The 13578-nt window shown below is 43.4% G+C and overlaps 1 protein-coding gene across 7 annotated transcripts in view; it reads right to left on the bottom strand.

Moving 5' to 3' along the window:
- The window catches only part of LOC135544577 (scavenger receptor class B member 1-like), a 31852-nt gene extending 19015 nt beyond the window's left edge, over positions 1-12837 (bottom strand). For 4 of the 7 annotated variants that reach the window (XR_010456350.1, XM_064972301.1, XM_064972302.1 and 1 more), the window contains exons 1-5: positions 12391-12837; positions 4736-4896; positions 2484-2625; positions 2159-2362; positions 690-785 (exon numbers count right to left, since the gene is read on the bottom strand). Coding sequence is in view for 5 of the 7 variants with exons in the window: in XM_064972301.1 (XP_064828373.1) it covers positions 690-785; positions 2159-2362; positions 2484-2625; positions 4736-4896; positions 12391-12504 (717 nt within the window). In the remaining 2 variants the exon portion in view is untranslated. The remainder of the gene's footprint in view (positions 1-689; positions 786-2158; positions 2363-2483; positions 2626-4735; positions 4897-12390) is intronic. The other 3 variants (XR_010456351.1, XM_064972304.1, XM_064972305.1) reach the window with 1 other exon arrangement.
- Between the last annotated feature and the right edge of the window lie 741 nt (positions 12838-13578).

Here is a 13578-nt window from a genome sequence, read left to right as displayed (position 1 = left end):
GGTTAACATCCGTTACACATTGAGCTCTCTAGAGCAAGAAAGTTTAAAAAGTACATTCAGGATTTGACTAAAGTCAAACTTTATATTCATTTAGCTGTCAGATTCAGAGAGTTTAATAGTCACATGCACAGGGTTGTTGGTGTGATTGCAGGGTACAGGGAAAATCTTAGGCGTCGAGCTCCAACATGTAGGACAAGTGAAATAAAAAACTCACAGAAATAGCACTATATACACACATAACCACTGTGGCAGTGATGAATAAATAATGTGACCAAGTGAAAAAGGTCCGCTCCATAACAGTAGCGGCAGATAGCCTGGTGGGTAGGAGCGTTGGGCCAGTAACCGAAAGGTTGCTGGATCGAACCCCAGAGCAGACGAGATAAAAATATGTCATCCTGCCCCTGAGCAAGACATTTAACCCACTGTTCCCCGGGTGCCGATGACGTGGATGTCACCCGCACACCACTGAATCAGAGAGGTTGGGTTGAATGCCGAGGGCCCATTTCAGTTGAATTCATTCAGTTGTACAACGGATTAGGTATCCTCCCTTTCCTATTGTAAAAGGACCCCATGAAAACAAAGGGCCCAGATTTGTTTTCCCCTCATCTATGCTTCTAACTGCCCTTCTCAAACCAAATCTGTAAAGATGAAAGGTCACGGCTGTGTGATCACTAAACTCCAGACATCACCTTGGTCAAGCCGTTCCATGAGTTGACTTTGTGAATCAGCCGGATGTCATCCTTCCCAGTGTGGACGGTGAACATACCAGTGTTGGAGTTGTTGAACTGATGGGAGAAAACAGAAGGGTTAGCTAGTCACCAGTCACTAAACAAACTAGACAGCCAACTTAAACAGGCTGTAGATAAGGGGCACTTATATATTATTTGAGAAGGTTGGGTCACAAACACATACTTCCTATGTGACAAGTCCGGATGGATAGTCATTTACCAGCGTAGTAAGAGTGGCGAACGACTGCCCCCTCGTTGAAGCTCCCAAGTGCTGCAACGGTCTAAGGCACTACATCTCAGTGCGAGAGGTATCACTATAGACACCCTGGTTCGATTCCATGCTGTATCACAACCGGCCGTGTTTGGGAGTCCCATAGGTCGGCGCACAATTGGCCCAGCGCGTTCGTCAATATAAATAAGAATGTTCTTAACTGACTTACCTAGTTAAATAAAAGGTTAAAATATATTTTTTTTAAATGTAAAGAAGCCAAAGTTTAAGGCTGACCTCAGTATTGCAGGCATGGTTAACAGAAAACAGATCCCCCCATTAGAGTGAATGGAAAAAATGCCAATCTTCGTGGCCAATCTAAATAAAAACGTTTGAAGACAATCATGGTACCAATAATTGCTTCTAATACACCAGATAAGGTTCTTGAACAGATTAGATTTATATACATTAAAAAGAACCCCCCCCCCCACAGAAGAAGTTAAAGGATTACTTTGATGCCAATTGAAGCCTTGAACTTGAGTTACTCAATGGAGGGGGCAGCACTGAGCTAGCCTGCAAAGTCACTTCCAGGAGTAACTCAAATCTGCACATTAGGTCTCCATGAAAACAGCATCTTAACAGAGCATTGAAGCCAAAGTCAGTTAGATCTTTACGTAGGAATGAGAGGTGCGATGGCTTTGTCCATTCATACATAGTCATTGCTCACTACCCATGCGACCCCAAACTGTTCAAACCGTCCCCTGGGGATGGAGTGTGGATGTGGTCATGTCCATCTAGGTTCCAACACTAAACTACCTACAGGGGGATGAGGCCACGAGGCACATTATTTGGCTTGGATAACTACAAGATTTAGATAGATAGCTGATAAGCCGAACACTTGATCAACTGGACATTTCTGACATGGTATTAATAGCGCTTTAAGGTCTGCCTGTGAATTAACATAATAGGGAAACTACCCTCGCACTACATAATTTCAAAGCATGACTGAAGCCTTGAATAAATTAGATCAGGCATTAAAGGGATACCGTGAGATCCGAGCAATTGTTTTTCTACATCCTCAGAGTAGAGATGAACTTGTGAATCGCATTTTTAATGTCTCCGTGTGCAGTGTGAAGGAAGAACGAGGTGGTTTCTAGCATATGCTACTGTACCCGTAGACTTCCGGTCATTGTGCGCTCATCTCCTCCACCCGCTCACTCACCTCAGAGAAGAGGCCAAACTTGCCAGTGGAGGGCAGCATCCCAGGGAACCACTTATTGAGGAAGTCCACCAGCTTGCTGTCGTAGCCCCACATCAGCTCCCCTACAGACTTGCTTAGGAAGGGTCCCTCCTTAAAGCTCTTAAAGGTGGCACTGAGCAACAGACGCACTGCGTGTGGCATGTTTTCCATCATCACCGCCGCACCCTGGAAGACAGAGGGAACAGAGGATGGGAGAAAGGGGATGAAGTGGGGGAGAGATGAGGGGGGCCGAAGAGATAGGAGTCCAGTTCATAGTGTGTATGTGTGTGTAGCAGTGCCGTCTTACCAACACCAGCATGTTAGGGATGGTGACCACATCCGACTCGTTGCCCACTGACATGCTGGGCTCAAAGAAGTAGCTCCTGTATTCAAGATACGACACTGTGTGGTTGGGATGGAACGTGATGTTCTCCTTCTGAAGACGCTTCCTGAAAACACAACCTCAGGTCAACCTCCCAACTGAGATGCAAATGGAGACACTTTACAACAGAGGGTTGATAGACTTCGTAGTTAAGACGACTGGAGATCTGATTGAATAGCTGATAGAGAAAAGAAGCAGAGAACGGGGATTGAGAGTTAACTTGCAGGGATAGGGCATGTCAGTTTAGGTTATTTTATTAAGTCACAAAGGGCATTCCACTGACACTGGCTTCCTAAAAATCGCTTACCGAGATGAACAGGGTAGATATTCTCAGAGTTACTCAAGGATAAAGAGAGGTAAGGTAATGAGAGAAGGAAGATCAGTTTGAGAACAGAGTAGGGCTGCACGATATGGGCAAAAAAAGTGATTTATTTTTAACTAAATATTGCGATGCCGATTTCTTTATAAGTAAAACGCAGCATCGTTCATGTTTGGAACAACCTGACTGCATTTGACCTAACAGAAGAGCATGCAAACTTGGTGAATCTAACAGCGAGGAGGAACTGCACTGCTTGAGAAATGGGGCGGGGCTTGACTTGTGCGGAAAGCAGCCGCAAGAGCAGAAAAAAAGGGTTACATGTGGCTGATGAGCATTTCCAAATAATGCATGCAGTGTGCATGCAGTGTGCATGCAGTGTAGACCTCTTCCAATATGAATATTGCATGTCAATATTGCAGTTTTGATGAAAATTAAATTGTGCAGCCCTAGAACAGAGACTGGATAGATCAATTGGATACGTTACAGGGTGAGACAGGCCAGATCCATAAGGAAAGGGGGTTCAATTTGGGGCGTTTCTCCCATTCTTCTCTGCGGATCCTCTCAAGCTCTGCCAGGTTGGATAGGGAGCGTCGTGGCACAGTTATTTTCAGGGCTCTCCCGAGATGTTAGATCCGGTTCAAGTCCTGGCTCTGGCTGGGCCACTCAAAGACATTCAGAGACTTGTCCCGAAGCTACTCCTGCGTTGTCTTGGCTGTGTGCTTAGGGTCGTTGTCTTTTGGAAGGTGAACTGTCGCTCCAGTCAGAGGTCCTGAGCAGGTTTCATCAAGGATCTGCCTGTACTTTTCTCCGTTCATCTTTCTTCAATCTGGACTAGTGTCCCAGTTCCTGCCCCTGACAATCACCACCACAGGATGCTACCACCGTCACCATAGGGATGGTGCCATGTTTCCTCCAGACTTGACACTTGGCATTCAGGGCCAATTCATTTCTCAGTTTGGCCGGGCGGCCAGCTCTGGGAAGAGTCTAGATTGTCCAATTGCACTGTATATTGCAGAGGATTTTGGTGGATCAGAGCAGAAAACTAGTTTGGGAAGAACTGATGGCACAAAATATTGCAGGACACAGTCATTTGGGCAACCCCCCTCCTCGAGCGTCTTATTGGTTCCTGCACACCATCTTCATGTTTGTGTGGCACTTGATTTCCACTGATTGTCAACGCAATTAAAATGTGGGTCAAAAAATGAGTTATTCGGGGCTGAAGAACACCGTCTACCGGTGTCACCCCATCGAACACCTGCCTAGCAATCATTAACAGACCTGTGAGAAAGCAGTTCCCGCCTCTTCTGTGGGGTTTACCAACGTTGTGGTGCATTACCGCCACCGACTGTAGGGCTCCCCACCTCCCAACTGTGTACCGGGGTTCTAGCTTTTTCTCTAAATTGACCAATAGAAATAAAAGCGAGAGGTTCCTGCAGATGCAATTGCATCCTTCTCCAAACGTACAGCAGTTCAGTCAACACACCATCATAGAAAATCTTGTGGTAATTTGTCTTTCACGAGATTCTAAAGTAAATTGTGTCCATTACATGTTGTTATTCCAATTTATGGCTAATGTTAGCTAGGCTAGGGGTTAAGTTTGTGTTAAATTGTTAAATGCTAGCTAAGGGTTTAGGCTAGGTAACATGTTAGTTACGGGTTAGCGCAGCATTCCCCAAACTTTGGGTCACACGAATTGAAAACGGGTAAATAAAAAGGCACTCGCAAATCTGAGCTATTTGTTGCAGTTGCATGGTAACAGCTGAATAAGATGAGAAATAAAAAGAAATCCACACACTACTTCCTGCTAGTATCACTGCTCTTTATTACGTTACGTAGCCGGTCAGGTATGAAAGCTTACCTGTATACGTAGGGTCCTCTCTGCTCCACCATGGGTTTCTCTCCCGCCAGGAATTCGGTGGGGTTGAGGATGTTGAAGAAGTAGACAGACATGAAGAAGGGGACAGGGATGTCCTTCCACATGGTGTAGGACAACTCATTCTCAGGGTCTATTACTAAGTTCTGAGAGAACAATGACAAAAGGCATATTATTATACAGTGGGGCAAAAAAGTATTTAGTCAGCCACCAATTGTGCAAGTTCTCCCACTTAAAAAGATTGGCCATAGTAGAGTTTGGAGTGTGACTGAGGTTGTGGACGGGTGTCTTTTATACTGATAACAAGTTCAAACAGGTGCCATTAATACAGGTAACGAGTGGAGTACAGAGGAGCCTCTTAAAGAAGAAGTTACAGTGAGAACCAGAAATCTTGCTTGTTTGTAGGTGACCAAATACTTATTTTCCACCATAATTTGCAAATTCATTAAATCCAATGTGATTGTTTTTTTTTCTCATTTTGTCTGTCATAGTTGAAGTGTACCTATGATGAAAATTACAGGCCTCATCTTTAAGTGGGAGAACTTGCACAATTGGTGGCTGACTAAATACTTTTTTGCTCCACTGTACATAACATATACAAAAGGTGTTCAGTATGACAGCTTGTTCCTCTATGCAGGATGGGATCACTGGCAGTTGACACTCATACTCAGTGTTCCTGATCCACAGGGGAACCAAACCCATAACTGTGTGGCTGCCAGTACTTCATGCCAACCAGCTGAGTCTTTGGAACCGGTGTTGGCAATAAAAGGATTGTGGTAGCAGTATAAAGTGACATTAACCCCAAGGGGGAATTGGTTATGGCAGAATCATCCTTAAAAACCAGAGCAACATCTTGGGAAAGCAAGACATACCCGTAGGCCTATAAACTATGGCAAGCCAAACATGCAATGCACAGGGGTCCCTGCTGGCTGGGGCTTCTGCATGTCAGGATAGGAAACAATACATTTTAGGTAATAGGGCGTCAAGTGCATTGACAATATACTGAACAAAATTATAAAAACGCAACATGTAACGTGTTGGTCCCATGTTTCATGAGCTGAAATTTTAAAAAAGCCCAGAAATGTTCCATAACCACAAAAAGCTAATTTCCCTAAAATGAATGAAAACAAATTTGTGCACATTCCTGTTAGTTAGAAGCTGATTAAACAGCATGATCATTACACAGGTGCACCTTGTGCTGGGGGACAATAAAAAGGCCATTAAAAATATGCAGTTGTCACAACACAACGCTACAGATGTCTCAAGTTGAGGGAGCATGCAATTGGCATGCTGACTGCAGGAATGTCCACCAGAGCTGTTGCCAGAGAATTTTGAATGTCCATGTTTATAACCCGCCTCCAACATTTTAGAGAATTTGGCAATAAGTCCAACCGGTCTCACAACCACAAACCACGTGTAACTATGCCAGTCCAGGATATCCACCTTCTTCAAACGCGGGATTGTCTGAGACCAGCCACAGGACAGCTGTGGAGTATTTTATTAATAAAGGTCTTTAAGGGGCAAAACGTATTTGATTGCCCTCAGGCGCCCCTACCCAGTTATGTGAAATCCATACACTACTTTGTTTCAATATACTGATTTCCTTCTTTGAGCTGTAAATCAGTAAAATTTTTCAACTTGAATTTATATTTCTGTTAAGCTTAGGCAGTGTGGTTAGGGTTAGGTTTGAAACCAGATTTAAGAAAATAAATTGTAGAGATAGGTGGGGTTTATAACCTTGTGGCAGCTCGTTGACGACAGCAATTTATTTTCTCGAGCGGATAGTCAGGGGGCCGATACATAATTACAAATCATTTGTAGAATCGAAATTGGCCGCAAGAAGACCAAACAGATATAATTTGACTGTGGAATATGCAAACAAATGCATCTTCCCAGATCCTTGATTTCATTTGTCTGTGCTTATGGACTGCCCTCTTCAATTCAAACCACAGGTTTCTAAATGGGGATCAGAGTTAAGCGACTGATGGCCATGGCAAAATGTTGATCTGTGAGGTCAGATAGCCATTTATTTGTGGGTTTTGTTGGTGTGTGCCTGGGGCTGTGGTCTTGCTAGAAGATCCAATTGCAATCAAGTTTCAGCCTCCTGGCAGAGGCTACTGGGTTTTTGGCTAAAATGTCCTGGTACTGGGTAAAGGTAATGATGCCGTTGACCTTAACAAGGGCGCCAAGACCAGTGTCATGACTCCTGGGAGGATCCAAAGGATCAGGTTACAGTGCATCAGCTCTACAGAACTCTCCCGCAGAGGGAGGGGGATTGATGTGTGTGTGTTTCACACCTCAAACCCATCAGAAATTGTAAGGCAGCAGACGATTCCTTTCTGCTCTAGTTGGAGAGATTGGAAAGTCTGTGTCTTATGAAGGGGTTTACAGCCTAAAACTACAATATTAAACAATGGACATGAGGACAGAAAGAGATACCTCTATCATCCTCCAAATGCTGGTAATAAGAGGTGGATTGTGGAAAATTAATGTCTATTTTGTGATGCCATTAAAAGTTATATGAAGACGTTATGACAAACACTAACTTAAGTTTGTATCATGTTTACATACTTTACATTGTGTAGAAAATATCCAGATGAACGAGAACGTTTGTGACAATAAGACTGATTTTAGTTATCTAAACGAGATCGTAAATTGTGATGCCTTGCCTCGTAACTCGCTACGCCCCAGGGAACCCAGTGAGCGTGTTAGCAAGACGGAAACGGCCCTTTCTACCCGAGGGTATAACGCATTTTAGTTCACAATTAACAGACTAGGATGACCACGCGTTGCGGCAGGGGTCTACGATTAGTCACGACCCCAAAACGCAACGAGGTTGAAGACAAAAGGAACCTCTTAATTAACAATCAAAGTACTTTCATCTATGGTCAATTTAAGCTCGACCATCCGGTTATTCTCTTCAAATCATCGGTTGCCTACACAGTTTACACCCGAGAACAAGGCCTCACTAAGCGGAACTCAGTCCGCGAAGGCCTCGGCCCAACAAAGACCTTCAACACGTAAATACAACCATTATACTTAACCATAAGAGCGGCAGTTCAGGGCAAGGTATTAGAGATACATTTTGTGAACTACGCTTAGTGTATCCAAGTGTTGCTTCTCTTTAAATCTCCATCTTGTGTAACACGTGTCAATCCACTAGGGACTGTTGTCGTCATTAAGTTTCTAATCAATACCGAGTGTGTGTATGTTATCATTTAGCTTGTTAATAAATAATCAAATCAATGAGTGGTACAGAATGATCAGTGAGACTCGGGTTTGTGCAGATTATGCGAGGCCGATATGAGGAAATAATTAATTATTGACTTATGTTGGAGTTAATTTGGGAAACAGTAACTCATTAAACAAACTCTTCCCACGGTGCCCCAGATTCCTAAGGAGTTAATTGTTACATGATAATTAAATTACCCAATTTAAGTGGAGTAGATAATTATTCAATGAATAGCAGCCATCACATGAATGGAAGTCACGTCACCAGTGAAAGCAAAATAGCCCCGTATCAGATCCTCCACCATATTTTACAGTAGATATGAGGGTTATTTTCCGCATCAATATTTCCAGAGCAAACCCACCACTGGTCTGTGTGGCCAAAGACCTCTATTTTCCATGTCATCTGACAGTATCACTGGTTCAAATATGCATGTTCATAGCAATCATTTACGCTGGACATGAGGAATACCTATGTGAGAATGCTGTTCATCGACTACAGCTCGGCATTTAACACCATAGTACCCTCCAAGCTCGTCATCAAGCTCGAGACCCTGGGTCTCGACCCCGCCCTGTGCAACTGGGTACTGGACTTCCTGACGGGCCGCCCCCAGGTGGTGAGGGTAGGCAACAACATCTCCACCCCGCTGATCCTCAACACTGGGGCCCCACAAGGGTGCGTTCTGAGCCCTCTCATGTACTCCGTTCACCCACGACTGCGTGTCCACACACGCCTCCAACTCAATCATCAAGTTTGCGGACGACACAACAGTGGTAGGCTTGATTACCAACAACAAGACGGCCTACAGGCAGGAGGTGAGGGCCCTCGGAGTGTGGTGTCAGGAAAATAACCTCACACTCAACGTCAACAAAACTAAGGAGATGATTGTGGACTTCAGGAAACAGCAGAGGGAACACCCCCCTATCCACATCGATGGAACAGTAGTGGAGAGGGTAGTAAGTTTTAAGTTCCTCGGCATACACGTCACAGACAAACTGAATTGGTCCACTCACACAGGCAGCATCGTGAAGAAGGAGCAGCAGCGCCTCTTCAACCTCAGGAGGCTGAAAAATTTGGCTTGTCACCAAAAGCACTCACAAAATTCTACAGATGCACAATCGAGAGCATCCTGGCGGGCTGTATCACCACCTGGTACGGCAACTGCTCCGCCCACAACCGTAAGGCTCTCCAGAGGGTAGTGAGGTCTGCACAACGTATCACCGGGGGCAAACTACCTGCCCTCCAGGACACCTACACCACCCGATGTCACAGGAAGACCATAAAGATCATCAAGGAAAACAACCACCCGAGCCACTGCCTGTTCACCCCGCTATCATCCAGAAGGCGAGGTCAGTACAGGTGCATCAAAGCTGGGACCGAGAGACTGAAAAACAGCTTCTATCTCAAGGCCATCAGACTGTTAAACAGCCACCACTAACATTGAGTGGCTGCTGCCAACACACTGACTCAACTCCAGCCACTTTAATAATGGGAATTGATGGGAAATGTAAAATATATCACTAGACACTTTAAACGATGCTACCTAATATAATGTTTACATACCCTACATTATTCATCTCATATGTATACATATATACTGTACTCTATATCATCTACTGCATCTTTATGTAATACATGTATCACTAGCCACTTTAACTATGCCACTTTGTTTACATACTCATCTCATATGTATATACTGTACTCGATACCATCTATTGTATCTTGCCTATGCTGCTCTGTACCATCACTCATTCATATATCTTTATGTACATATTCTTTAACCCCTTACACTTGTGTATAAGACAGTAGTTTTGGATTTGTTAGTAAGATTACTTGTTGGTTATTACTGCATTGTCGGAACTAGAAGCACAAGCATTTCACTACACTCGCATTAACATATGCTAAACATGTGTATGTGACAAATAAATTTGATTTGAGGTGGTCACAATTTATATATTCTAGTTTTAACAACCAGGAACTTAAAAGCTGAAGATTATGCATTACACGGCATAAAACGGTAAATGATCGAGGAGGAACTAGCTTAACATTTAAAAGGAAGTTGTGGGGCAAAACCAATATATAAAGAACAGATCAAATAAAAATAAACATTTATTGCCGTTATTTTACCAGGTAAGTTGACTGAGAACACGTTCTCATTTACAGTTATGACCTGGGGAATAGTTACAGGGGAGAGGAGATGAATGAGCCAATTGTAAGCTTAGGATGATTGGGTGACCGTGATGGTATGAGGGACAGCTTGGGAATTTAGCCAGGACACCAGGGTTAACACCCCTACTCTTACAATAAGTTCAATGGGATCTTAAATGACCTCAGAGAGTCGGGACACCCGTTTAACGTACCATCCGAAAGACGGCACCCTACACACGGCAGTGTCCTGGGGCATTGGGATATTTTTGTTTAGACCAGGGGAAAGGGTGCCGCCTGCTGGCCCTCCAACACCACTTCCAGCAGCATCTGGTCTCCCATCCAGGGACTGACCAGGACCAACCCTGCTTAGCTTCAGAAGCAAGCCAGCAGTGGGATGCAAGGTGGTATAATAAAAAGTAAAGATTACTACACTGTACACTGAACCTTTTTTTTTTACTTTGTGGCTGTACTATCTAGTGTAAGTCACCCATTCGCTGATTTCATTCTTTTGTGTGTAGACTTTTTTGACAAAATATCTATAACACACGAGAATTTGGCTATATCAATCACACTTGTGAACAACCGGTGTATAAAATCGAGCACACAATCTCCACAGACAAACATTGGCAGTGGAACAGCCTTACTGAAGTGCTCATTGACTTTCAACGTGGTACCGCCATAGGATGCTCATAAGTGCTGTTGTTGTGAAGTGGAAACGTTTAGAAGCAACAGCTCAGCCAGGAAGTGGTAAGGCCACACAAGCTCACAGAACGGGACCGCCGAGTGCTGTAGTGTGCAAAAATCACATGTCCACGGTTGCAACACTCACTACGGAGTTACAAACTGCCTCTGGAAGCAACGAGAGCTCAAGAACTGTTAGTTGGGAGGTTCATGAAATTGGTCTCCATGGTCGTGCAGCCGCACACAATCTTAAGATTACCATGAGCAATGCCAAGCGTCAACCGCAGTTGTGTAAAGACACTGCCATTGGACACCTGAGAAGTGGAAACGCGTTCCTTGGAGTGATGAATCATGCTTCACCATCTGGCAGTCCGACGGACGAGTCTGGGTTTTGACGATGCCAGGAGAACGATGCCACTGCCAACTGTAAAGTTAAGTGAAGGAGGAATGGTCTGGGGTCGTTTTTAATGGGTCGGGCTAGGCCACTTAGTTCCAGTAAAGGAAATCTTAACGCTACCACACACAATTACATTCTTATGATTCGGTGCACAAAGCCAAGTCCATAAATAAATTGTTTGTTGAGATCGGTGTGGAAGACCTTGACTGGCCTGTGCAGAGCCCTGCCCTCACCACCATCAATTATCCTTTGGAATAAATTGGAACGCAGACTGCGAGCCAGGCCTAATCGGCCAACATCAGTGCGACCTCACTAATGCTCGTAGCCGAATGGAAGTTCACAGCAATGTTCCAACATCTAGTGGAAAGCCTTCCCAGAAGAGCAGAGGCTGTCATAGCAGCAAAGGGGAGACCAACTTCATATTAGTACCCATTATATTGGAATGGTGTTTGACGAGCAGGCGTCCACATACTTTTGGTCATGTAATGTCCAGAAGTGAAATCAAAGTATTATATCTTTCAGGGAATTTGGGGGTGTCAAATAAAATCACCGCCAGTTGGGAAACCCTGCTAGAGGTCTACAGTCATCAACACCAACCGAAGTCTTGCATGTGTTTAGTCTACACAGTGGTGTAAAAAGTAGCCAATTGTCATACAGATAAGTGAGTTACTTCAGTAAAATTTAGATGTTATATTTACTTAAATCTCAAAAGTAAAAAAAATAGTTGCTCAAATACACTTAAGAATAAATAATTTCAAATTCCTTATATTTAGCAAAACACGAAAGATTATTATTTTATTTTTTTAATCACACCCACAGAAGTATCGACCGCAACCAGTGGAGTAGTTTCTGGCTTGTAGAGAACTAGGAAATGTTCCAAACAAATGTATGGCATTTATCTCAGACTGTGGCCATGTGGTAGGTATTAAGCATAGTTAAGCCCTACAGTAAAATGCCTCGCTTGTTTGCGCCTTCCCAACAATGCAGTAATCAATATCAATATAAATCAAATAAGTAGAAAAAGAACGAGAAATACGAGTAATAAGTCAAGTTCATTCTTCGCTATACATTAGTCGTGACTGGCCAGGAGAAAACGAAGCCTTTTCCATTAGATGTAGCCCTACAACATAAGTATAAAACTATAGGAAAAAGCTACATTCCATAGCTTTAATCTCAATAACTTACCTTTACTATTTGGTCGTCAATGATGATTGGTCCAACGAATAAAATAACTAACCCAAACACTGCAGTCAGAGTACCTGCGACAAAAAGTCCGATTGCTAACTTCGATTTATTCATTGTTATGGACAAGGTTTAACTGTTCACCGATAAAACTGTAGGCCTACTGAAATGTATACATAAAAAAACAACGCATGTACGCTATCTGCAATGTCAAATTCACTGGCTTTTGTTCGGAGCGCTGCCTGGTTCGTTGCAGAGCTAAACAAGGCAAGAAGATGACGGACTGTCAAGCGACTCACAACAACACCTCAAGTGTTGAAGGGCCTTGCCACTCTTCAGAAGATGATCTTAAAGTCCAAAAAAAAAAAACAGGTACATGAATAAGGCTTGTCTTGAAGTCGAGTGTAAGCGATCAGCAGCGGAACCGTAGTGTTTATATTGTACAAGCCACGCCTTCCTTCACGCTGAGGCTGGTGGGGGCTGTAGTTTATTTACGTTAACAGAGACGCATTTCATTTATGCCATGACGTTTCGTGCAAAATCTAAGAAAATGTGATATACACATTATTAATGTATATCAATATTGTATGAATAGCGTTTCCTCACATTTTAAGAACTGATCATACACTAACATTTGAAAACTAAACGCATTTTTATAAATGAGGCCCCAGGTGGGAAAAGGAAGATGGAGCACAACATGTTGATCAGTCACCTTTGGTTTGCAGTTGTGAATTATGAGGCAGACAGACAAACAACAGACAGGAAATAATAATGCCATGTGTAAATTGTGGTGAAACGCTCTGGACCGAAAGAGCCCCGTGGAAGGCAGCAAATCTGTACACTCAAGGCTGATTTACTGACATACACATTACAGTTTCAGATTCGTTTTTGAAACCTCCAGCCCTTCAAAGAAATAGTAAAAGGGAAGCCTTTAGTTTAGACAGAAAACACCACGTATTCGTTAACCATTTATTTATTAGAAGATTGCAGTACATTAGGCTTAGCATTAAGCTCTGCTACTCCAGGGAAACTCACTGCCAGAGCATACATCATGCAAGATAATAATAATTACAGGCAGTGAACAAGATATGCTATACCAATCCCCCTGACCAAAACAATGGTGCGCGTGGTGGGAAAGCAGAAAACAGACATGCATGGCATACAGCGCATGTCAAATCAGAATTTGAATTA

Source organism: Oncorhynchus masou, chromosome 8 (genome assembly GCF_036934945.1).
Source record: "Oncorhynchus masou masou isolate Uvic2021 chromosome 8, UVic_Omas_1.1, whole genome shotgun sequence".
In the NCBI taxonomy this organism is placed as follows: Eukaryota; Metazoa; Chordata; class Actinopteri; order Salmoniformes; family Salmonidae; genus Oncorhynchus; species Oncorhynchus masou.
The sequence above is the reverse complement of the archived record's forward strand: the minus strand, read 5'-3'. Positions and strand labels throughout refer to the sequence as shown.